At 50.4% G+C, this 26,928-nt stretch overlaps 1 protein-coding gene, 1 long non-coding RNA gene and 1 pseudogene across 3 annotated transcripts; 2 read left to right on the top strand and 1 right to left on the bottom strand.

Moving 5' to 3' along the window:
* The first annotated feature begins 10,476 nt into the window (after window positions 1-10,476).
* LOC125538017 (protein LITTLE ZIPPER 3-like) lies at window positions 10,477-12,538 on the top strand. The gene is made up of 2 exons (XM_048701325.2): window positions 10,477-11,090; window positions 11,762-12,538. Exon 2 carries the CDS (start codon window positions 11,774-11,776, stop codon window positions 12,044-12,046), a length of 273 nt encoding a protein of 90 aa, XP_048557282.1. The 5' UTR covers window positions 10,477-11,090; window positions 11,762-11,773; the 3' UTR covers window positions 12,047-12,538.
* LOC125538018 (uncharacterized) lies at window positions 11,314-15,401 on the bottom strand. The gene is made up of 3 exons (XR_007296156.2): window positions 15,258-15,401; window positions 12,545-12,629; window positions 11,314-11,611 (listed from the first exon to the last, which is right to left on the bottom strand). It is a non-coding gene; the product is annotated as an uncharacterized LOC125538018 (long non-coding RNA).
* Window positions 15,402-16,851: 1,450 nt separating this feature from the next.
* On the top strand, window positions 16,852-26,123 carry LOC125541688 (uncharacterized; annotated as a pseudogene). Its single transcript, XR_015616775.1, has 4 exons — window positions 16,852-18,340; window positions 18,426-18,485; window positions 18,564-18,621; window positions 18,854-26,123. The product of XR_015616775.1 is annotated as an uncharacterized LOC125541688 (transcript).
* Window positions 26,124-26,928: the final 805 nt, after the last annotated feature.

Genomic DNA, 26,928 nt, shown 5'->3' on the forward strand with positions numbered 1-26,928 from the left:
GTGGTGACGATCTTGATGTACTATCGTCGCAGGGCTTCGCCTAAGCACCGCTACAATATTATCGAGGATTATGGTGGAAGGGGGCACCGCACACGGCTAAGAATATGATCACGTGGATCAACTTGTGTGTCTAGGGGTGCCCCCTGCCCCCGTATATAAAGGATCAAGGGGAGGAGGCCGGCCGGCCCCTATGGCGCGCCAAGGAGGAGTCCTCTCCTACTAGGAGGGGGAAAGAAGTCGGGAGGGAGAAGGAAAGGGGGGCGCCGCCCCCCCTCTCCTAGTCCAATTCGGACCAGGGGGGAGAGGCGCGCGGCCCACCTTTGGCTGCCCCTCTCTCTCTCCACTAAGGCCCATATGGCCCATTACTTCTCCTGGGGGGGGGGGGTTCCAGTAACCCTCCGACTCTCCGGTTTTCTCCGAAATCACCCGGAACACTTCCAGTGTCCGAATATAGCCGTCCAATATATCAATTTTTATGTCTCAACCATTTCGAGACTCCTCGTCATGTCCGTGATCACATCCGGGACTCTGAACTAACTTCGGTACATCAAAACTCATAAACTCATAATATAACTGTCATCGAAACCTTAAGCGTGCGGACCCTACGGGTTCGAGAACAATGTAGACATGATCGAGACACGTCTCCGGTCAATAACCAATAGCGGAACCTGGATGCTCATATTGGCTCCTACATATTCTACGAAGATCTTTATCGGTCAGACCGCATAACAACATACGTTGTTCCCTTTGTCATCGGTATGTTACTTGCCCGAGATTCGATCGTCGGTATCTCAATACCTAGTTCAATCTCGTTACCGGCAAGTCTCTTTACTCGTTTCGTAATACATCATCTCGCAACTAACTCATTAGTTGCAATGCTTGCAAGGCTTATGTGATGTGCATTACCGAGAGGGCCCAGAGATACCTCTCTGACAATCGGAGTGACAAATCCTAATCTTGAAATACGCCAACCCAACATGTACCTTTGGAGACACCTGTAGAGTACCTTTATAATCACCCATTTACGTTGTGACGTTTGGTAGCACACAAAGTGTTCCTCCGGCAAACGGGAGTTGCATAATCTCATAGTCATAGGAACATGTATAAGTTATGAAGAAAGCAATAGCAACATACTAAACAATCGGGTGCTAAGCTAATGGAATGGATCATGTCAATCAGATCATTCACCTAATGATGTGATCCCGTTAATCAAATAACAACTCTTTGTTCATGGTTAGGAAACATAACCATCTTTGATTAATGAGCTAGTCAAGTAGAGGCATACTAGTGACACTCCATTTGTCTATGTATTCACACATGTATTATGTTTCCGGTTAATACAATTCTAGCATGAATAATAAACATTTATCATGATATAAGGAAATAAATAATAACTTTATTATTGCCTCTAGGGCATATTTCCTTCAAACTATTGGTGTTAAATCACATGGAGATGTGAACTAGATTATTGACTCTAGTGCAAGTGGGAGACTGAAGGAAATATGCCCTAGAGCAATAATAAAGTTGTTATTTATATTTCCTTATATCATGATAAATGTTTATTATTCGTGCTAGAATTGTATTAACCAGAAACTTAGTACATGTGTGAATACATAGACAAAAACAGAGTGTCCCTAGTATGCCTCTACTTGACTAGCTCGTTAATCAAAGATGGTTAAGTTTCCTGACCACAGACATGTGTTGTCATTTGATGAACGGGATCACATCATCAGAGAATGATGTGATGGACAAGACCCATCCGTTAGCTTAGCATAAATGATCATTTAGTTTTATTGCTATTGCTTTCATCATGACTTATACATGTTCCTCTGACTATGAGATTATGCAACTCCCGAATACCGGAGGAACACCTTGTGTGCTATCAAACGTCACAACGTAACTGGGTGATTATAAATATGCTCTACAGGTGTCTCCGAAGGTGTTTGTTGGGTTGGCATAGATTGAGATTAGGATTTGTTACTCCGTGTATCGGAGAGGTATCTTTGGGCCCTCTCGGTAATGCACATCACTATAAGCCTTGCAAGCAATGTGACTAATGAGTTAGTTGAGGTATGATGCATTACGGAACGAGTAAAGAGACTTGCTGGTAATGAGATTGAACTAGGTATGATGATACTGACGATCGAATCTCGGGCAAGTAACATACCGATGACAAAGGGAATGACGTATGTTGTTATGCGGTTTGACCGATAAAGATCTCCGTAGAATATGTAGGGGCCAATATGAGCATCCAGGTTCCGCTATTGGTTATTGACCGGAGATGTGTCTCGATCATGTCTACATAGTTCTCGAACCCGTAGGGTCCGCATGCTTAACGTTCGATGACGATTTGTATTATGAGTTATGTTATTTGATGACCGAAGTTTGTTCGAAGTCCTGGATGAGATCAAGGACATGACGAGGAGTCTCAAAATGGTTGAGAGGTAAAGATTCATATTTAGGACGGTGGTATTTGGACACCGGAAGTGTTCCGGGTGATACCGGGTCACCGGAAGGGGTTCCGGGCAACCCCCGGCAAAGATATGGACTTAATGGGCCAAGTAAGGGAACACACCAGCCCACAAGGGGCTGGTGCACCCCCTATAGGGCCAGCCACGTGGGGAGAAAGGGAAGGAAGAGGAGGAAAAGGAAAGTATGAAGTAGGACTCCTACTTCCTCCCCCCTTCCTTTCTCCCTTGTTCAAATATGGTAGGGGGGCGAATTGGACTAGGGGCCCAAGTAGGATTCCTCCTACTTGGGCACGCCCTAGGCTGCCTCCCTCCCTCTCCCTCCTTTATATATGTGGGGAGGACACCCCTAGAACACACATCAATTGTTCCTATCCGTGTGTGGAGCCCCCTCCATAGTTAACACCTCGGTCATATCGTCGTAGTGCTTAGGCGAAGCCCTGCGCCGGTAACTTCATCATCACCGTCGCCACGCCGTCGTGCTGACGGAACTCTCCCTCGTCCTCAACTAGATCAAGAGATCGAGGGACGTCATCGAGCTGAACGTGTGCTGAACACGAAGGTGCCGTACGTTCGGTACTTGGATCGGTTGGATCGTGAAGATGTTCGATTACATCAACTGCGTTACTAAACGATTCCGCTTTCGGTCTACGAGGGTACGTGGACACACTCTCCCGTCTCATTGCTATGCTTCTTCTAGATAGATCTTGCGTGATCGTAGGATTTTTTTTGAAATACTATGTTCCCAACACTCTATTAAAAGGAGGCATTAATATCCCTTAGTTTCCAATAGGACCCCTATACCACGGGAGGGTAGGACAAAAGATGCCATGCAAGTTCATTTTCATAAGCACGTATGACTATATTTGGAATACATGCCTACATTACATTGATGAACTGGAGCTAGTTCTGTGTCACCCTATGTTATAACTGTTGCATGAGGAATCGCATCCGACATAATTATCCATCATTGATCCATTGCCTACGAGATTTTCACATATTGATCTTTGCTTAGTTAGTTTTCCGTTGCCACTGTTACGATTGCTACAAAAACCACTACTGTTACTTTTGCCACCGTTATCGTTACTTTCATACTACTTTGCTACTAAATATTTTGCTGCAGATATTAAGTCTTTCAGGTGTGGTTGAATCGACAACTCAACTGCTAATACTTGAGAATATTCTTTGGCTCCCCTTGTGTCGAATCAATAAATTTGGGTTGAATACTCTATTCTTGAAAACTGTTGCGATCCCCTATACTTGTGGGTTATCACAGGCCCACTCGACAGAGTAAATGGTCAAAGGCATTGACCTGACGGGAACGTCCCTTGTAACCTGTTCTGAGGGTTTCGGGTAAGGGAGTGAGGAGTTAGGAAAAGTGAGATAAAGTTAACAGAGTGGGGATGAATGTGTACAACTAACGAACCAGTGGCACAGAAATAAAAATCCCAATTCAACGATATTCAACCATCATACATTCATTTATTGATTTAACATTTATAAAAAATGAAATACGCATATGCATAATTCACCAAAATCCATCATATTCAAACATCGTACTATATGTATATGATTCATTCATTCAACAACATCCATCATATGTAGCCAACTAGTTACAATCCCTCCAACATCAATCATATGACCATTCATTCAAAAAAATTGAATCTCCACCTAATTTGGTGATGAACTAGGTTTCATATGGAAAACACATAGAATCTCTCCAATTAGTTACTAGAGTTCATATTCAACCCCATAAATCATATAGAATCAAGCTAAGCAAAACTAGAATCAACCAAAACTGAAATCTAGTAGGAAAATAGGGTTTATTTGCACCAAATAATGCAACAAATCGAAAGCGTTTTGACTAAAACTAATTGGAGGGATTGATAGAGCTTACTTTTCTCTTTTAGGAGCCATCTCGATCCACAAAAACGATGATAAAGGAAGAAGATCGGACGAGGGAGTGGAGGGGATGAGAGAGGTGCCTCCCTCTCTGTTCTTGCGGCGGCGCGAGGGAGGAGATAGGGCTGTTCGTGGGTGGGCCCCGCGCCTCCCCCCGGTTTAGAACTGTTGAGCATCTACCACTAGGGTCTCCGGTGGCATGGGCGGTGGCCTGGGGTGTGTGGCCCATCCCCTTCGTGCACTGTAACAAATAACGTAGATTGGAACGAAGGCGGCCTGGGGCCTGGCCTAATTCGCCTAGGGTGTGAGGCACTGAGGCCCATCTCCTTCATTCGCTTTGATTCGTTGTGTCCGTTGTGCTCGACTTGGACGAACGAACTGGCTGCCCGCCGCCCCTTCCCCGACTTGGATGGACGCTAGGCATGGCTGCGTGATATGCATTCTGGCGCCGCCCGCCGTCGCCTACCGTCGTGCGTGCCTACCCAGCCGCCCCCCTTTCGATCCCCTTATGAGGCATCAGGTTGCGGCACTGCGGGATGCTGCCCTGTCCGACGAGGCGACAGCTGCCTGGCGTCCGACAAGGCGGCCGTTGTTTGTTAAGAGTAGCACAAGGGCAACCCACCCCACCGACCTTTGTCCTCAGCCGAGCCGCAGCACAAAGCAGACAGTAGAGCAAAGGTAGCTCTTCACAAATTCTATGTTAGTCATTCTTCCAAGTTTATTTAGAGATGTAGTAGAAACGGGCCAATGGGTCATTACAAGCGATCCAGCTAAGCCGCTAGCTCCAAATCTTTGCGGTAGTGATCTAGATGCCACTGTTTGATGATAAGTTTTCTGCTAGATGCCCCTGTTGATATTGGATCAGACCATGGTAAGAGAGTACCAATTGAGGATTTGAATTTCAAAATTTATCATTGAAGGTTTATCTTCTTCTACTATTGAAGATGCAATCATGTGAGGCTCAGATCAACCAATTATTTCATTTTAATCAATCTTTTGTATCATCTATATATATGCTACATATTGCCCTTTGATTTGTCTTGCTTTATTAGTTGACCTGTCATGGAACAAATGTTGCCATTGAATTATTATGTTTAGTTTCTTATTAATTATGTAACATAGATTCATTTTTCTACGCCTTCAAACTAGAGTTTTTTAGGGGTAGTTTTAGCTCTTAAGTTTTTCGCTTGGGGCGTCAGCCAACCCTGGCTCCGCCACTCTCCGACGGTAGGGTTGCACAACCTACTGCCAGTGTCGTTGGCGGTAGGGTGGACGGCAAGAGACGGCTGCCGTTGACTCGGGCTGACATGGACGAGTGGGCTATGCCCAGGGTTCTGGCAGTAGCCTGTTGTACCCTACCGAGGGCACTAGCGGCGGGCAAAAGGGTCAAATCTTGAAATTTTTTCGAACCAGTGTTAGATCTGGAAAAAGAATCATAAAAGGTCAAAACATGAACATATGAGGGCACAACGACCGGGCATCCACGCCAAGAAGAAGAGCGCGCCGGCGCAGAGGTAGATTCGGTCGTCCGGCGGTATTCGCTCGCACCCGTGTCGATGCGTGCATGGCCGACCCGCAGGTAGCTACTCCACTCTGGATGGAGTAGCTTATGTCACACACCCGACACGCATGATTCCCTCCCGCTGCGCAGGCCACTGTTGCGATGGCACACACGGCCGGAGCCGTGTCAGGCCGCAAGAGGCGACCGACCGGCCGGCCACCAGCAGCCAGCAGAGCATGAGTTCAGCAGCCGAGCCAACATACATGCGCGCGTCAACAGTGGACGCGTATCCGATTGCCTCGCCCAGGCCTGCAACACAATCAATTGACGAGGCGCACGAGCAGCAAATGCAGAGCAGGAGCTCCTGCCGCGGCCCTCAAGCAAAAACCATCGATGGCGCGCGGGCGCCCTTTCATTACTGGCTCGACATCTATGGACCGAACCGAAGCCCCAGGGTATGACGTGCCGGGCCCACAGAAGGTCGGCGGGACCCAGCCGTCAGGGAGCATGCCCACGACCGTGCCGATCCTCCACGGCGCTCTGGATCCACCGGCTGCCTGCCATGATGAGGCGCGGCGATGGTTTGACTCGCAAGTCGCAACAGGTGGGGCATACATGCATGCATACGCTTGAATGCAACGCCATGGATTGCACCCTACTGCCGCTACTGGAGTATAGCATTGGCGAAACAGCAGCTGTAGTGCTGCCGCGCTCTGGCATGGTAGAGTACGTACCCTGGGTCTGGGCGCGAGTAGTGCTCCGTCCAATCTAGATTCTGCGAGCTAGTCGGGACAAACATCCAGACCTCCTCTCTATCGAGTGCTGCGGTACACTGGTCATGATGCCACGCTAGCTAAATACTACTACCGCAGCTAGCGCATCGAGCACCCTAGCACCCATAGCTCACTCATCGCTTTCACCGCGCCAGCATGTGTAATTAGGCCGGCCAGCTGCAGGAAGAACAAGCGAGGAGGATTCATGGGGCGAACTGATGCGCGACATTGACCGGCCCGGGCGCCCCTGCTGCCCTTTCTTCCTTTCCATCTTGTCAATGCGAGGCCCATTCGTCATGCTCATGCAATATCTACTAACTTTTTCTGTCCCGCCGCTGCTCATGAGGAGTACTTCATTGCGTCGATCTGCCTCCTTCCATCATGCCTTTCTAGAAACAATGCAGGGCAGGTTATGATTACTATTTGATCCATCTGGTCAAGCAACAGCCCCTTCATGGCACACCCTCTTTTACTACTAGTACTACTCGATCGAGAAGATGTATGTATGCATGCATGGACAGGAAGTAAACACAGGGAAGGGAAGCTTCATCGTGATTATGGTTCTGAAACAAATAAATTTATGCAATCGATGTGCATTGGGCTGGGTGGTCTGTCTTCCGGCGGATGGAGACATGGAGCTAAATATCGTCTGACACCAACATCATCACCGTCGACTCTGTACACAAAGCGCAGCTAGTAGGAGTAGCTAGTTCGGCAACGGCAGCAAACATCATACTCTGGCTACGTTTGTGTTTCTTTTTTTATTTAAATAAAAATATTAGGAAGCAGAAGAAGCAATGGCAACTTTATCCAATCCGTCCAGCTCTAGGGTTTAAGATCTGCTGGCCACCTAAACCCTATTTTTTTTTTCCTTTTGGACCTTGCTCTGCGTTGCTTAATTTATACTGGTAGTATTCTCTTAATTAAGAGTAGAAGAAGAGAATGAGAAACGCCTTTAGCCAAATCGAGTAAGGCTGCCTTTTCATTTTTCCCGATCAATGATCATGATCCGGTAGATGTGCGTGGGATGCTTTGGGCGGATGCGTCGACGAAGCTTTCGTGCGGCGAGATAAAAATGATGGCAGCTAGCATGAGCACAAGAAGGGGGAATCCATGGATGCACATGATGGCTTTGCTTTTAATCGGCGATCATGGTTTTGTACGCTCGTACTCTCCTAGAATCTTAATGGCCTGTCTCCATGTGCAGCACCAGCACCAGCTGCACGTAATACTGCAAGCGAGACGAGCCCATGCCCGTCCATTGATGAAAGTTTGAAACGGTTATGATCGGCACAGCTTGTGTGGTTACTACCACCGCATTGCCACAGGAAATCAATACGCCACCAGTGGCAATGCCGTCTAGGATTGGCATCGCTGCAGTGCTACCGGGTCAATACAATCACTGGCTGCTATACTATACGAGAGCGAACTTTCAACAGCTATGATCGATCACAGATATTATTTTGTCAGTAGTATAATCGGCCAAGGTGAGGAGACAGCAACAAAAGGTCTCCCACTCACCGATCCGCTTCCCCCACCACCCCCACCCCCCTCGCGCCGCCTCCCCCCAGGCGGCGCCAGGGCCCCCCGATCCTGCTCCGCCAACCCCTCCTCACTCCTCTATCCCCAGCCGCCGTTGCCGCCACCGCCGGCAAGGGCCACGGTGGCGACGGGCCATGCATCGCAGATCTAGGGTGGATGGTCGCCGCGACAGATCCTGTGAGGCGGAGGCGGCGTCTCACATGGGGATGCCGGGGCGGCAGTCAGGGCGGCACTCTTATTGTGCGGCGGCGATGGGGACCTACAAGGCTGGTGGTGTGGCGGCCGCGAGCGCATGGGTGGCGCCGATGGCTGCGGATCTGGCGTCCTGTTCAGATCCGTCTCGATACGACGTTCGCCGACCGATGGCGCGAGAAGGACCAGTGAGGGGCAGCTGGAAGTTCCTGCCGTGCGTGCCGACGGCGGCCCTCGTCTCCACGACGAGGCTCCGTTCGGTTCCAGCCAGCTGCGAGGTTGGAGGGGGGGGGGCGCCACTTCCGGTGAAAATCGCGCCGACTTCAGTCGTGGCAGACGATGGCGGGTGTATAATGTCGTTCCCTTATCGGGGCATCGTTGTTGCAGGTCATGATGCTCCGGGAGAAACCGTAGATCTGGATCTACCAGATCGGGCGGTAATGGTACCTTTGATGTCGTTGTCCCTCCTGAGGGCATCGTTTTTGGAACAAGTGCTAGTTGGACGGGGCAAGCGGAAGAGCGAGCGGTGTCTCATCCACCGCAAGGCCAACGGCGGATCGTGGTGGCATGGTGCTGCGGAGGTTCGACGACGGGCGCGTGTGGACGGATACGTGCAGGATGGTGGAGTTGTCTAGCGTTGTGGTGGCGTCGACGGCAGGCCAGGCAAGGTTGATGGGTTAGTTTCTACTCTGAAGATGGACCGGTGAAAAATGACGGCGGCAGCATCTGAGAGTGCGTTGGTCCGGTATGGGACCCAGTCCCGGTGTGTGGCTGGGTTGAGGCACCCGGCTTTACATGTTAGGGTTTGGTGCGATGTCCGTTTGGTATTAGGCTCAAATATTCGGCATACCTTCGTCAATGGGATAGGAGTAGTAACAGGTGTTGCCTAGATGGTGGCTTCAGACTAACTAATGTATTACTTTATATGACCTCTGTGATTAATTAATAAGATGGCCGCATGCATCGTTCAGATGCAAAGGCCGAGGGTCTATTCTCCTTTTTAAAAAATAAAAATATATAAAAAATCGGCCAAGGCCAAGCGTGCAGGGTGTTTTGTTTAATCATTAGGATAGGGGTGTCTTAGCTCCACAAAATTTGGTCTCGTATCATCATGTAGGAAGGAGTACATACACAGCCTAGAGAGTGAATCCAGGCTGGCCAGCAGTGATGATTACCTCCTTTTACCTTTCGTGCCTCCACTTTTCCGGCCCTAGATCATCTCATCTCTGCTAACATGTGCATTTTCCTTCCGAGATTCTGTTGCTTGCAACAATCACATTCAGCAAAAGGCTCGCGAAAAGCTAGAGGCGAGATGGGCCACAAAGAAAAAGATGCACGGTGTAGTACAAAAGAAAAGGAGCGAGGAGGAGGTGTGTGTGTGGCACAATTGTGATGCATTCAATTGAGGGAAGAGGGGATCATCATCACCCCGCCCGAGGCTGGTATTCAAGGAAGGGAAGAGGGTGCAGTAACAATAAAAGAAGAAGAAAAAAAAAAGAGGGGAGATGGAAGGAAACAAAAGGGCGAGGAATATAGGAACAGGGATGGAGCGTGATGATGAGCGAGGACCCGGAGACGAGCCATCATTACGAATCTTGGGCCGGCCGAGGCCCATCATCATCATCATTTGAAGCCCCCTCCCATCGTCGTATCCTCTCTTGCTCTTGCACACTTGCGCTCGCTCGCTGACCATATTTGGTTTGGGTTGGCCACCTAAACCACTGTCACAAAATTACAGTGCCCCTCTCTCTCTGCCTCGTGTAGTATAAATATAATAGTAGTAGAACAAAGTGTGCAAGGGAACAGTTTACAGTGCACAAGAAGCCATGCCCATGCACATTGGTCGTTGGTTAGAAGATGCACGCTTTGTGTTAATCGTGCTTTAGATTACTCATCACAGTACAATGGTTCTCTCACTCACACAGGCCATGGCAATGCGCGGATTAGTCATCCATCCGTCCATAAACAAATCTGGCGCGGGAACGGCTGCACCGGCGCGTACACAAGGAAGGGAAGAAGAAGAAGGGAGTACCTAGAACTCATCTAAATGAGATATAATTTGGTGTCATTCACCTGGAAATCAAGAACAAAAACAACCCACGTCAACACACACATCTTATAGCATCACATCCAATGGCTATGAAAGGTGAATGAGACCAAATTATATTTTATCTGAATGAGTTCTAGCAAAACTGGAAGAAGAAAGAAGAAAATGCGGCACGTGAGGGAGGCCAAGGCCAACCTCATGATTAGGCGGCATTTAAGCCTCTGCCGCATCGTCATCGATTGGATCGTCTCCTTACGAGCATGCACGAGACACCCCTCTGCCGCTCCCGTTCAAAGGCCTCATGAGAGCCTCCCATTCGTACGTACGTGCGAACGCTAGCACGTGGACCACGGCCCATGCCGGCGGGCCCGCCTGTCAGCCACACCGCTCGAGGTTTTTGATCGATCCTGGAGGGAAAAAGGGAAGGAAGGAAGGATGAGCTAGCCTAGCTGCACTCCACCTACGATGAACTGGTATGAAACGAGATCGTGAGCCTATAAATACCGTCCCACCACCCCATAGAAGGAGCACATCACACATACAGCAGAGGAGATCGACTTGATCCTCTCCATCCCTTCTGCCTCCCTTCCTGCCCAGGCCGCCCATCGCACTCCGACTCTGCCTTTGCTTGCCGAGTTCCTCTGCTCTCTAGCACCTCCAACAAGGTAATCCCCTCAGCCTCGCCTCTGCCCGATGTGCTTTTGCATGCATGCATGCATGCACAATCATGTGTGCCAATTGCAGCTCCCCTTTCCTAGTGGTGTTGTAACATTGAGTTGGGTGCTTGCTTCCCTTTTTGTTCGTTTATACTCGTACTCCCTAGTTGCATGCAATCTGCTGCATCCCCTCCCATGCCTTTGATTTGTTTATGTCTTGAGTCTCGACATCTTTGCAAGTTGCTAGTACTACTAATATATTCTGTTAGCAGTTGCAATGGCGTTAACATGTGTTTACATCCATCATAATTTGTTTAGAACGAGTGACCCTCCCATTTCTTTATCTTGTTTACAGAAGGAACCTTCAGGGTCTCCATGCTACACTCTGCTGCTAGTGTTCCATTCTTCTTCTTCTTCTTCTTACCTCTAAGGATGTTGCCACAGCAGGGACATCCCCTGAGTATCCTGGCATTTTTGCTGGCACACGACCACAACACACTTCACTGTTTCTGCTTCCATTTCTTCTTTTCCTGCACTCATAGTAGGACACATACAAGTTAATACGAGTCGCGTGAAGCAGAGCAGGATAAAAAACGAGTATTGTAACCAAGTTCTGAAACAGGGCCCCCCACATATGGCTGCCGATTTCCTTACCCTGTTGCTTTTTTTTTTGGTGGCAGGCGCCAGGCGGGATGGACAGGCTCAACGCCAAGCTGTACATGCAGAACTGCTACATCCTCAAGGAGAACGAACGGCTGCGCAAGAAGGCCCAGCTGCTGAACCAGGAGAACCAGGCCCTGCTCACCGAGCTCAAGCACCGCCTCGCCAAGACCGCGGCCGGCAAGCCCATCGGCAACGCCGCTGCTGGCGCTCGTGCGCCCCTCCCTGACCTCAACGCGGCTCCACCGGCACACGCCGTCCACGACAAGGCGACGCCCAAGTCCAAGAAGACTGTCGCAAACTGAAGCAGCTTGCTTGCTCGGGTGCTGGAGAACATATCCAGTGCTTGCTTTCACCCATTAGATAGTACGTACTGGTACTGGATATGTTCTCCTTGGTACTTTACTACCATGCCATGCCATCATGTAGGATTTGCATTTGTAACCGCTAGAGGGTCTAGCTCTGAATGTTGGGAATGTTTGCTTCGTTTTAGCTATGGAACTGCATGCCTAGTACTGTCATGTAGCAGAGTCCTCCTCCTTCTGAATGGATAGATAGATCAGATCAACTAGGAGTATATAAAGATGGTTGGGTCAATGTGCGCGCTACATGGCTGTGGCATTGGACCAGCTTCTTCCTTTCCAGTCCTGGGTAATGTCATTTACAGCTCGTTTCATGGCAATGTATCAGCTCTAGTGCACGATGCTACCTTGAATTCTGGCTTCGATTGCTAAGTTGACTAATGGAGGTGACTCAAATTTCAAAATTCAAGTAAAGCAACCACAAGCATCGAATGTACTGACCTCCAGCATAACAGATTACTCTGCCTTCACATCGAGCATCCGCAAGGGAATCAGTCGCCACACTTCAGTCATCATGCATATTAATCTGCCAATGAGTAAAAGAGAGATATAATCTCGAGTGACTGGCCAATGAGCAAAAGAGAACATATAATCTCCACTGAAAAGTGCAATGATTTCAAGTGTTTCTGACCATCAACATATAATAACCCGCAAAAAAAAACATATAATAGGCTGACCATCTGAGGACCATTATTAAGCAATTTGGCAACATTGAAAAGGAAACATGATTGGTTCTAGTAGAAAAGGGCCAAGCTATTACTTTAGTGATATGATACATATACCGTTCAGCAATATCAGTAAGTATTACATACTAACATTCAGGATAGCATAACAATAAGGAGAAAATATGATACTTTCTGCGATGCAAGAACATAATATAATTCTGCCATTATGCTAGAGTTAGCAGAATTTATATACGAGAACATTAGACTGTCAAATTTCCCCACTAGCCACCAAATTCTGATACAACTTAAATGAGAGATAAAAAACAGAGTATGAGGTGTACACAGTAGCTTGGCCAACATCCTTGCGCTGCACATGCAAGAAGTATCACGCATTGCTCACCTATCTATCATGACCTTGTTTTGTCGCACATATCCAAGAATCCAGGAGCTATTTGACAGAACATATACATATCGACTCTTCCTCGATCACATCAACACACCATCCTGCGGAGTTGTTTCCTTGTACAGTTGTACCACCAAACATACACCTGACGACCTGAGCCCTCCTACAAACCGTCACTGTGACACTAGCACAGGGAAGACTCTGGACTTGCAAGAGCTTGTTATGTGTTAAGCGAGTCATATATTCCAGTATATATACAGAAAGAAAAATCTATGTCCTCAATGACGTTTACACAGGTTGGTTGCTGGTGTCAGTCTGAGTTTGCTTGGTATTTTTCACACTTCGGTCCAGAAAACATGGATTTGGTTTTTCCGAGCAGAGTGAAAAAACACTTCTTTGCTTTGACATAAGATGACACACATGTGAGTATTATTACGTGTTTGTGGGACCTCCTGCTTTCACGGGCCATGGTTTTAGCCTACATACAATCCCAAGAAAATACCACATGAGCATATTTAAGAGTTCAGTCAGGGACCATCTGATCCGAGCAGCCCAAGAAGAAGCCACACAAAAATCTGTACCTGACACCTGCCCATTCTATAAAAGACTTGCTCATCACTACGAATGATTGTTTTGGACGTCAAGTTGTCAATAGATGCACCGCATGAACAAAGGACAAGTAGAAATGAGTACACAAGATCATTGCAAAACAACCGTCAGTTATGAATCATGTATCCCTTGCATCATATGCATCCCAAGCTCCCAACACATAACATGTCGATAGTAAACTTGCATTTATGTTGCAGTAAATTAGTTTGACATCATCATGCACAATAAGAGGGCAAGTTGGCAAAAGTTGGGAGCATTTAGTCTTGTAGATCGCCTTGTCTGCAACATGACCAGATGCCATCTTTGCTGCAAGATTATATCTGAACCTCGTTTTTTTTTTTGCCTTGCGATATGAACATTGCTTTGATTGGGCACACTATATTCTACATCCTGTAGATGATAGTCATATAAACAGGCAGAACACTGATATAAACCAGGTTTTAGCTAGGATACAACATATGGTAATTCTTTTAATAATACTACCATGTTGTCAACAAGATTCATAGCACGAGGAAAATTACAACAGCTACTAGCTGCGCAATCATTTATGATTAGACTATCTCCAGGCTCCAGCTAATTGGTCATCATTGTTCACATGTAACAATCTCAACATGAGGTTGTCAATCATGTACTACCTCTGTAACAATCAAGTATTTTGAACTGCCAGAATGTCCTACATTTGGGAACAGAGGGTGTAACAATCAAGTATTTTGTGCGCTTCTAGCAAGGGGAATGCAATAATAACGCTGAATTAGCTAGCATCCCGTTTAAAAACTAACTAAAAAAGCGCACGCAATACCTGCACCATGGAAAGAAGAAAGACCAGGCACAACTAACCGTGTTGAACTGTACAGGGATCAAGGGTGGTCACTTATTAGCAGGTCCAAAGACACATCTCTCCTGCTGTTTACATTGGCTTGGACATAGCACGTTAAGCAAACAAGCATCATACTATCATCAATGTTGTACAGAACAATCACTTGCTTGACGCGAACCCTGATGGACAAATCAAATCTCATTTCATGATGATCACAAAGCCCTAGCATCCACCATGTGACCAATCTCTAACCCGAAGCGAGCCGACCGATTGCGAAGCCCGCACATGTGAGGCTCGCTCAACTCACACAGGGACCAGCAGCCTGGGACACACAACACAAGCGACCTACTGTATTAGGCAGGGAGATCTGTGTTGATGGCAACGGTACGAGAGCACCTGATCGAATTGCCCGAGCAATCGCCGGTTGCTGCTCCCCCCTCCACACCAAAAACACAATGATCGCCCTGATACAGGCAGGACGCGCAACAGAGAAATTTACTCAAAAATTGCTCTACAGAGTCATTCGGCACGGCGGCATCAGGGGAATCTCACTGGCAATTTCTACTACTGCCTATAGCACTGATCGCGGGAGGTAACTCCACAAAAAGGGCGGGCTACGCGAGATTCATTAGCACGAGAGGTTCGTCTCTGGGAGCTTACCAGGTCGGCTGGCGTGGTTCGCCGGCGGCCGGCAGGGGGCGGCTGACGAGAAGGGGCCGTCGGTTGGTCGTCGCCGTTTTTTCTTTTTGAGACTTTTTTTATTTTTTAGATGAGGTCGTCGCAGCCTCCTGCGCGGAAATCTCCAGCCCTGCTGACCAGACTTGCAGATAGGCCTTTAACATGGTGGGCTTGCTAAGGATGGGCTGGACTCGACAACGTTTTGCGTAGTAGTTTTGCGGCCCTATCCGGCTTTATGGCCGAGCTAAGAGCATCTCCAACCCGCGCGGCAAAAGGCGTGCCCGTGCAGTAAATTTTGGTTTTAACGCGCGCCGGCTGGTTCTACGCGCTTCAGCGGTGGCAGAAACTTACCGCGCGCGGGAAGCGTTTGCGCGCACGTGAGAGAAAGCGACACGCGGCGCAGTAGATTTGGCGCGCCGCTTCGCGCGCGTCTATAAAATTCCGCGCTCGCCACGCGCACAGAACACAACCACGCGCCCTTCCCTCGCAACCTCGCCGCTTCGCAACCCCGCCGCTTCGCCGCTTTCCGCGCCATCACCGCGCCACCATGCCGCCGCGCCGCCGGGGTTCCTCGGGCTACGCGGCGTCCGCAAGCGCCCCAACGGCTGGTACTTCGCCGAGATCCGGTCCGGCTCGGCCTCGGGTCGTTCCGGAGCGCGCACGAGGCGGCGTGGCGCTTGGACAGGCCCCGGTCGCAGATGAACTTCCGGGACGTCTTCACGCGCGAGCAGGCGCAGCGCGTCGCCCTTCCGCCGCGTCTCATCATCGACATGGACCGTATCGACCACGCTCAGCGGCATCGCCGCCTCCTCATCGCCGAGGAGGACGAGCGAGCCATGGCAGAGTGGCGCCGTCGCCACCCGGAGGACGTCGCCGACGAGCGTGCCTACTGGGCGGAGATGACGGCAAGGCGCCGTGCGAAGCGGGCGGACCGGCGTCGACGGAAGGCATTGGCGAATGCGCAGTCCGATATCGTTGCAGCAGGTGGGAGGTCGATCTTCACGTCAGACGATGGACGTTGATTGGACATATGGCTCGATACCTCGGACGACACCGACAAAGATGATGATGATGATGATGGTAGCGACTTGGAGTAGTTTCTCTATATGTGTGCCGTAGTAGTTTCTATCTAGTTGCATCGTAGTTTTATCTATCTATGCTTTCGAACTATCTATCTAGTTGCACCGATGTAAAATACCTTTGTATCGTTTTTTATCTATGCAATCTATCATTTTTATCCATGTAAAAATGTTGTTGTAGAATGAGCGCGTGCTGCATTTTTTGCGCACTGCTGGAGCAGTGCACACGCTGCATTTTAGCGCGGCTGCTGAAGCCAGCGCTACGCACCGCGCCAAACTAGGCGATGGGCGAGCCGCAAAGCAGTTTTTAGCGCGCGCCGCGTTCGGCGCCTGTTGGAGATGCTTATGGTGTGTTTGGTTCGGGAACGAAGTGTAATGAAATGTCATGGTTCCATTCCAATGTAATGGGTCCGTTCCATTCTCGTGTTTGGTGCGAATAATTCGAAGGAATGAAATGGTTACATATTGATGTTTGGTTTGATGGATGGAGTGGAATGGATTTATAAGTGGACATCTATCCATGGAGATAAACATTTTTACATTTTAAATCGGTGCCAAAGTTTCACGTAAAACAAAGTCATTGTAAATTTAAACCTTTACTTTTCTGGATAAGCAGTTCCTGCAACTGAAGTTTGCCTCGCAGAACTGAACCGGGACAACAAAACTGCAGTCTGCCTGCAACTGAAGTTTGCCTCGCAGAACTGAACCGGGACAACAAAACTGCAGTCTGCCTCGCTGAACAGGGGTGTGAGAATCACCGAAACAGACTCAAGCAATTTTTGTTTGAGCATCAACGAATAGAATTCATCCATCCACGCAACAAACAGGGGTGTGAGATACAAGAATCGAATTCAACCATAAGATAAACAGCAGCTATAAGAGAAGAAAAACAACAGCCGAGCGTGGCAACCGGCTGGATAAGCGGCTTGGCCTTGGCGTCCCCACGCGCGACCACGGACGGCTTCTCCGTCGAGCACAGCGGCGCGGCGCTTTCCGACGTGTGGCGCCGCTGTTGCCCTGCTGCAAGATCGACACAAACCCGCTCGCCCGCCGCGCGTGGTTCGGAGGAGAGGGAGACTGTGCTTCGGAGGAGGATGAGACGAGGGAGCCGGCGTTGTAGATCGAAGGAAGATGGCCAGCGGCGCAGACCGGAGAAGGAGGGCCGTCGGCGCAACTCGCGGGAGAGGAGAGACGGGGAGAGGAGCCGTACGAGAGAGATAGGGCTACACGAGCGCGAGGAGAAGAGCGGTTCCGCGTGGTCCGCTCGATTTGGAGGTTTCACCCTGTTCCGGATCTGGCCCGAATATTAGGTTCGTGGGAACAAGGGGATGATCGTTCCACCTGATAACCGAACGCGAGAACGAGACCTTAAAATGGGTTGGACCCATGACATTCCGGCCCATGACTGTAACCAAAAACACCCTTAAACTCTCGTCCGCGACCCGGATTGGGAATTTCCCACCGTTTTGGGGGTCCACCCCGCCGCAGCGCCGCGCGGCGGCGATGGCCGTCGCAATGGATGGCTCCTGCCAACCGGCCGCCGGACCATGGCTCCTCAGTCCTCGTCCACCACCGCTACCCTACCGCCTCTGCGCGCCGTCATCCACTGGTTAACCGCCGCGCGGAAACTCGAAACCGGCGACGTTTCGAATCCCCCGCTGCACCCAATCCGCACCGCCCCAAACTTTCCAGTTCCCAACGAGCTATTGCTCCGAAGCCGTATGCTAGTAGATGCGCTGAGTCACCGTGGCTTCTCCTTTCTCTGCCGCGGGAAGCCGCTCTCTGCCGGTTGGTGATCGATTGGCCCCCTACCGGGTCTCTGGTTTCTGTTCGATTGAGGTGCTAGGGAATGCTGGAGAAGGGAATCCGCCATTTTTTGTCTAGTGGTTTCTGTGGTTTATTTTTGTATTTCATCTGAATAACATGGAGCAGAGGCTTGCGATGGTATTTGATCATTGGATGAATCACATGCTTGCAACTATCGTGGTAACACGCCATTTTAGTTTATCCCCAAAAGGTACTCAAAGCTGGGAATACATTGATGCATGCCCATTGTAATTTCGATCTGTAGGTTAAGTTATTAATGGCATCCAGGGGTTCAGGACTCGAAACTGTGTTCATCATTTGTTATGTATGTTTCCGTATACTCACTAGGATGTTGCGCCCAAGGAAAAATTGCCATTATTCTGATGTTGCTTTGTTTGTGCAGCGTGGAGGTGAAATCTGGATTGCTGGCCATTCCTTTTGTTATTCCACTCGTTAACCAGGTATTTTTCAGCTACAGCTCCGCCCTTTCTTTCATCTGGACCTGTTTCTGGTTCATATGTCAGTGGATCAGTTCGATATGTTTACAGTAAATTGATGGCACTTACTGTGAATAATCCATCTAAAAATTGCGATATACTGCATATCATTTTGAAATATGTTATTTTTTATGTTTCAAATTGTAACAGTTTGTTGGAAAAGATGTATAACAATTTGTATTTGGTTACCCTGCAGTGTGTTGTCTGCAGCTATTTGGTACAATTATTTGTAAGGAAGATCATGATGGTATTTCCATGTCGTTGAATAAGCGGTAATCCTTTTTAATAACTTAACTTGTGTAGCTACCAAAGCAATGTATAGAAAATGTATGTATCTTGAAATGAGTTTGAAAAAAAGCAATGTTACTGGAGTCATTTAGTCTAGCAAGTGGATATGAACAAAACATTGCTTTACTCATCTGCACTTCAACAAGTTTTCTCTGTTAGGAAATATGCAACTTGTATTTCCTAGGGGCCAAGGGCCAGCATATATACACACCTACATGTGATAAATACGCAGGAAACCCCTCATACTACAGGGAAAATATACAGGGTATATATGGAACATAAGATAACTCTTAACACCCCCGTTAAACTCAGGTTGGATCCACAACACCGAGTTTGGACAGATAAAATCCATTCTGCGCTCTAGTCTGGTTCTTCGTAAAGAAATCCATCAAGGTAACTAGGAAGACGCATACTGAAGAGCAATAACTTGATCCTACACACCAACGCGCACAAAAGAAGCATCAACGCCAATATGCTTGGTGAGCTCATGGTTCACAGGGCCGCGCGCAAAACTGATAGCACCTGTACTAACAGATGAGAGTGTAGTAGGTGTAGTAATAGACACACCAAACTCCTAAGTAATCACCGAAGCCACTTCTGCTGTTAGAAGAGCCATAGCTTGCAAAGCCTCCGCACTCGATCGGGAAACTGCAGTCTGTTTCTTCCTCTTAGCAACGAGAGAACCACCAAGAAAAACACAGTAAGCAGAAAGTGAACGACAATTCGAGGGATCACTAGCCCACGTTGTTATGACCGACATATTAGGGGCTTAGCCCAGTGGGCTGTGGCCCAAGTTATCTTATCGTTATTAGGGGCTTAGCTCAATTATCTTATCGTTATTAGGATCGTTTTCTTAGGAGTCAAGTAAACCTCTCTATATAAGGAGAGGAGATGTATCAATCTAATCAAGCAAGAAGCAATCAGTATTTGCTCGGCTTCCCTTAGGGATCCGGGAGACCTAACCCTAGCCGCCTCTTCTCCACCACACAAGGACGGCGCCTAGCCGCTACGCCCTCGACCTCGTCTTTCTCCATCTTTCCCCTACAATATCCGCCCTAGAACCGGCAGAACCCTAGCTCCTAACATCTTGGTATCAGGTAGCTCAGTTCCAATCATGTCTTCGCCGCCGCCTATCCCGTCGCTTCCGCTGCCGACCGTCACCACCGCGCCGCTGGCCTTCTCCACCGCGCCGCTGCCCTCCTCTTCTGCATCGCTGGTCGCATCCTCCGGCGCCTCCACCACCCAGATGACGGCGCCCTCCACCGCACCACCGGCCGCCGTCTACTCCCCGGAGGAGATCATCGGGGTCCTCAACGATCTCGTCACCGCCGTCCAGGGGATACGGCTATACCTAGCCGGCCCCTATGGGCCGCCGGCCGCCGCGACCGGGCCAGCCGCCCTGCCGTGGTATTCGGCACCCGCGGCACCGACCGGGCCTCTACACCACCACTGGCCGCTTCAGCCGCCACCCGTCGCCACGCCCCAATGGTCGCAGTGGCCGGCGCTGGCCCTCGCCGCGCCACCCACGCCACCCGGGTCCTCGTCGCCACCGCCCTGGCAGCCCTCGCTACAGCCAGCCCCCGCCACCGCCCCGATCTGGCCACAATGGCCAGCCACGGCCATCGCCGCGCCCGCCGCCTCTGCCGTTTCCAGGCAGCAGCAGCTGCCGCTGCCAGCGCCTCCGCCACCCAGCACCGGGCTGACTACAAGCGCGCCGGCGGGCGTGCCGATTCAGCAAGTGCGGTTCCCGCCCTCACTGTCCCAGCTTCCGGCCTGGTTGGCTGGGACGTCACCGCCGCCAGTCTACACCATGGCCGCGGACCAGCCGGCGCCCTCCCTGCAGTATGACGGGCCCTCCAGCTCCGCGGGTTTTCACGCTGGCTTCGACGAGCCACCGCTTTCCTGCGGACCACCTGTGCACACTGGACCAACGCCATCCTCTTCGCTGCTCCGTACCGCCGAGCCGTACACTCACGGCGGTCATGCTCAGACACCGCCGCGCTTCGCCAAGCTCGCCTTCGCCACCTACGTCGGCGTCGAGGACCCCCTGAACTGGCTCAAGCAGTGCGAGCAGTTCTTCCGGGGGCAACGGACGCTCGCGTCGGACCGCACCTGGCTCGCCTCTTATCACCTCCACGGCGCCGCACAGACGTGGTACTATGCCCTCGAGCAGGACGAGGGCGACATGCCCCCATGGGAGCGTTTTCGCGAGTTCTACCTCCTTCGATTCGGACTACCGATACGTGGGAGCCGGCTGGCGGAGTTGGGCTGCCTTCCCTTCACCTCTACAGTGCAGGACTACACCGACCGCTTTCAGGCTCTGGCGTGCCACGCGTCCGGCATGACGCCTTACCAGCGGGCCGAACTCTTCGTCGGCGGTCTGCCAGATCATATCCGCGTGGATGTGGAGCTGCAGGGACCCCAGGACCTCCAGACGGCCATGTACTACGCCCGCGCGTTCGAGCGCCGTGCGGTGGCCATCCAGCAGGCATCACCGTCCCGGGCCGCTGGGCCGCCACCCTAGCCGGATGTTCCCGCGTAGGGTCGGCCTGCTCAGGCTTCCGCGGCACCCCTTGCCGTGACCGCGGCGCGCCCGTTCCGCCGGCTCACCTCGGCCGAGCTACTCGAGCATCGCCGCCAAGGGTTGTGCTTCAACTGCGACGAGACCTACATGCCCGGCCACGTCTGCCCCCAACTCTTCTACCTGGAGGCTGCAGACTACATTGAGGAGGACGCTGTCGCCGCCGGGCTCGGCGACCTGGCCGTCCCAACTGTCGCAGAGGTGTTTGACGCTGGTTGATCACCTCGAGGAGTTCAGCAAGCGCTTCCCCACCTTACAGCTCGAGGACGAGTTGTTTGTACAGGCGGGGAGAAGTGTTATGACCGACATATTAGGGGCTTAGCCCAGTGGGCTGTGGCCCAAGTTATCTTATCGTTATTAGGGGCTTAGCCCAATTATCTTATCGTTATTAGGATCGTTTGCTTAGGAGTCAAGTAAACCTCTCTATATAAGGAGAGGAGATGTATCAATCTAATCAAGCAAGAAGCACTCAGTATTTTCTCGGCTTCCCTTAGGGAGCCGGGAGACCTAACCCTAGCCGCCTCTTGCGCCGCCGCCGCCTCTTCTACACCACGCAAGGACGGCGCCCAGCCGCCGGCCGCCGCGCCCTCGACCTCGTCTTCCTCCATCTTTCCCCTACAATCTTCGCCCTAGAACCGGCAGAACCCTAGCTCCTAACACATGTAATATCTGAATAGGCTTGAAGCTGTAACGAAGTAGCATCTGAATAGACCTGAAGCTGTAACGAGCTGGAGCAGGATAAGAAAAGACGGTGAAAGATCATGCCACGAAGATATCGAACAACGCGAAGAAGGTGACTATAGTGAAGAATATAGGTAGAATAGGAGATATGCGGACGAGTGACAACTAGATAGACAAGACTCCCCACAAGATGGCGATGACGGGTCAGATCGCATAGGGGGTCACCATCAGAAGCACAAATGTGAACATTGAGCTCCATGGGAGTCTCAATAGTGAGCTCCATGGGAGTCTAAATAGTGTGCTCAACAGTAAGAGCAACACGAGCAAGAAGATCCTGGATATACTTCTCTTGGGAAATAAAGAAGCCATCAAAGGTATAAGAAACTTCAGTCATGAGAAAGTAGCGAAGAGGGCCAAGATCAGACATAAAAAACTGCTCACTAAGATGTGCCTTTACAAAGGCAATGTAGTCAGGGTCGTTACTAGTGATGATCATGTCATCGACATATATAAGAAGACGAGTCCGACCACGAGCGGAAAGATGGACAAACATTGCAGTATCATGAGAACTCGTTGTCGGTACCGTAAATAGCTAGTTCCGGGAACAACTACGCACGGGCCACGGGTGGTCCCTCCTGGTCCGGAAGCAAGGAGCTTTGACATTGAGCTCCCTGATGGCATGCAAATCTTCGTCAAGACCAGTTTCAAGACTTGTCGGCGATAAACCGCGGGCTTGAGAAGGCATGTGGGAACAGGGCTGCCCGGCAACGACCATTCAGGGGGCTCAGGCCACCGCACTTCATGCATGGCACACATGTTCTGCTTGTATAGACCTTGCCCGCCACGTTGCGAGCAGGCAGCATGGGCGATGGAATAACGGCAGTGTAGCGGGCGAGTCATTCGTCCCTCCACCGCATGGAGGACACTTGCCCCAACGCATGGCACAACAAGGCCAAGTCACCACCTTGAGTGGCAGTGAAAAGACGGGCGTTCGTTCCCGGGAGCCAGAGGATGTCGACACTTCACCAGCGCATTTAATGCGCATACCTACCTGGTCAGACCCAAGTAACTTCCTTAGTAGCGAAGCCATTGTGGTACCCCTTGAGCTATAAAAGGAGGACCGGGCTACTGAGAAAGGGGTTGGACACTTGGTAGAACACCATTAGGAGTACACTACACTTTCCGTTCCCAGAAAGAACTTGTAACTTACTGTCTGCCAAAAGGAAACACACACACACACACAAAGCAGGAATAGGGTATTACGCAACCATGTCGCTCGAACCGGGGTAAATCGTCGTGTCATCTCATGCGTTTCTTGTTGTGATAGATCCTCACCTTGCGCCCCGTTCACGGATCGGCAAGGAACGTTCGCAGTCATTGGTGTCTCGCGTGTGTTCTGCACATGTGCGATGACATTTGGTGCGCCAGGTAGGGGGGCGCTCCTGCAGATCTATATCAACAAAGCCGCTGACCCCTTCTGCGGCATCTTCACCTTCGCCGTTACCATCGACTTCTTCATCAACGAGCGGTCAAGATGGCGCTTGCGAAAACCCGCAGCGCTGTGAAGGGCAAGGGCTCCAAGGCTCGAGCTCCGTCCCATCCCCAAGCCGAAGAAGACCCTGCAGCCCACGGTTCCCGGAACCTTGGGTCCCAGGGTCAACAAGCGGCAGGGAGCAAGAGCGCGACAGCCACGAGTCACCCCTCTCATATCAGCGCTGCAGGAAATCGCCCCGCTGCTTGTGCCGACGGGCAAACCTCATGGCCCCTAGGGGCTGCGGGGGATGCTGCGCAAGACACACAAGCCCCGGGCCCAGATGGGCCCGCAACTTGCACCTCCGAGCATCCATCCATAGTGGCGGATGAGAACCAATGCCGTCTCCCTTGGCGGGACAACACCGCGTCTTAGCGTGGCGACGCGCCGCTCCGTCAGGCAACCGTACCGGGGGCGCCAGACTGTCTCAGGCCTATGACGGGGTTAACTCCCCTGCCGAAGCGTTGGCTCGCGCCCGTCTGTTGCTTGGCTTTCTCCCTCAAGCCGACCGATGGAAGTTTGGAGGGCCACCATCCAGAGTCTGGCCGAATACGCTGGCCAAAGCAAGCGCGGTGGCGTGTCTACATGTCACCACCATACTGCTCCGGTCGACGATGATATTCGGCGGGATCAGCGACATGCAACATCGGTAGTCTCCACGGCGCCAGGGTCAGACAAGGCCGTGTGGTGATCGTGAACACCCGGCGTCAATGGTGTTGTCTCTTCCCCGGCGCGAGCAAGACCATCGTTAGATGCTCAAGGATCGCCAGCGCTAGGATGCGCGTACTCGCATCGAGAGGTGCCGAGAAACTCGTCAGCAGTCCGATGCGCGTGCGGATCTCGAAGATGCAGAGTGCTTTGATGAGGACATGGACAATTTGCCTTACGGGGCAGGTTGTGCCGTGTTCACCCCGGAGTTCCGCCGCGTCAAGTGGCCGAGGCGATTCTGCCCTGATCTTTCCGTCCAGTATGATGGAAATACCAACCAGCTGAGTTCCTCAGTGTCTACACAAGAGCCATCGTGGCTGCGGGCGACAGGAAGCGAGCACTTGCTAACTGGTTCCCCATGGCGCTCAAGCCCAACATCCGCTCATGGCTCATGAATCTTCTAGAGAATTCCATTTCATCATGGGATGATCTGTGCAAGCAATTCGTGGGCGTCTTTCATGGAGGGATCAAGCGGCCAGGGATGCCCAGCCATCTGCACCTTCTTGTGCAGAAACCAGGGGAGCCGCTACGCAAGTACATTCAACGCTTCAGCCAAGTGCAACACAACATTCCTGATATTGATCCGGTGATGATCATCACCACGTTCCACTCGAACATCCGTTAGCCCAAGATCAGGGAGAAGCTCAACACTCGCAAGGTGCGCACTGTCGCCGAGCTCTTTGAGCTTGCAGATAAGTGCGCGTGGAGTGGCGGCGGGATCCGGTGTGTGGTTGTGAGCGGCGGCTAGGGATTGATTAGCTAGAGGCCGGTGGTGGGCGCTATAGGCCCGTATGGGCAGGCACAGGAGGGTAGGTGACTGGAGGCGTGGGAGACACGGTCGATGGAAGGCGTAGACGCTGCAATCGGGTGGCGGGTGCTAGAGATGCGGATGGGCGGGCACGAGATGACAGGTGACTTGAGGCATGGGAGTCAAAGGTGGTGGGAGGCGTGGGCTCGGCAATCGGGCGGCAGGAGGCGTAGTGACGGGCGATGGGAGCGGCTGGCCTGCGGGGAAGAGGAAGACATCAACGACCGGCTAGAATGCAACGGTGGCGCCAGATTGGATCAGGAAGAGCATGAGTTGTGCGTGTGAAAAAAATACCTAGGGCTCTAATATCATGCTATGAAATATGCAGCTTACATTTCCTGGGGGCCAAGGGCCATATATACATACACATACAGGTGGTAAATATGCAGGAAACCCCTCATACTATGGGAAAATATACAGGGTATACATGGAACATAATATAACTCTAACATGCTCAGAAACTGATTCTTATAAGCACACATATTCTCATATAAATATTTATGTGATTTTTTTGCGAAATGTTTATATGATTACTGATGGTTATTACTTCATTAAACCTGTGTGTATACTATTTCACCTTTTAGGAGAGTACGTGGTGAAGATGTATTCTGTTCTTATCTGGAATGCAGTATTTATTTGATTACCTTCAGACACTCTAAAAGTGTGGGCATTATTGCTTGACCCCCTGTAGTCTTTTCTCGTAATTGCTAGTGAATGTGCCGTATGGTTGCTTTATTTATAAAGCGGGGCGAAAGCCTTTTTCGGCAATGTGCCGTATCAATGTATAAGGAGTCTTTTGCGTATTATAAGATGTACCAACTCATGTTAGTGAGTTACAGTGTAGGACAATATCCTTATCCTTATGTGCTTTCTTTGCCAGAACAAGTTTGAGAGGCCACAAAATATATATGCATATACCAGATATAATCTCATGAAGGCTGTACTCTTGAGATTGCAGGACCCAAAAGTTCTATGTCATGGTCCAGCAAAGCAGGTCTCACCTACTCCCTCCGTTCCTAAATATAAGTCTTTCTAGAGATTCCATTACGGACTACATATGGAACAAAATGAGTGAATCTACACTCTAAAGTACGTCTATATACATTAGTCCACATTGAAATCTCTAAAAAAGACTTATATTTAGGAACGGAGGGAGTATATTTTATCCTTCAGTTCCTCCTTCTCAAAGGAAAATCCCCAAAACTGAACTTCCAATAATGATCACCTGTGGGCACAGTCAATTTTGCTGGTGAATCAGCCAGAGGACTTCCACTTGTAGGTGTACGGTGTACCCAGTACCCACAGGCCACAGCCCACTTGTAGGTCTTCAGCATGAAAGAAGCAATAGTCTTTCTTTAGTAAAAGCTGGAAGGGGAACTTGGCCCATACTTGACAAAGTTACACGGGTCACAAGGTACATGCAGTCACTGGGCACATGGTACAAGATCTGTCAATACAAGAGTTGTGAGTAATGATGCACATGCTCGGTTCAATGGACTGATCCGTGCGGCGGGCTTGAGAATGACAGCTTTTGCTAGTAGGAAAAAATATCTATACGATTGAATAATGCTCGCTGCTCATGGTTACAGTGAAGGGCATTTCTGATACAGTTATTCAGAGTCTGATAATCTTCAGCTTGTAGCTTCTCTGGTGAACGCCCAGTTCTTGTAGACT

The sequence above is a fragment of the Triticum urartu genome, chromosome 2A, assembly GCF_056163025.1.
Source record: "Triticum urartu cultivar PI428250 chromosome 2A, HENAU_Tu73, whole genome shotgun sequence".
NCBI lineage: Eukaryota > Viridiplantae > Streptophyta > Magnoliopsida > Poales > Poaceae > Triticum > Triticum urartu.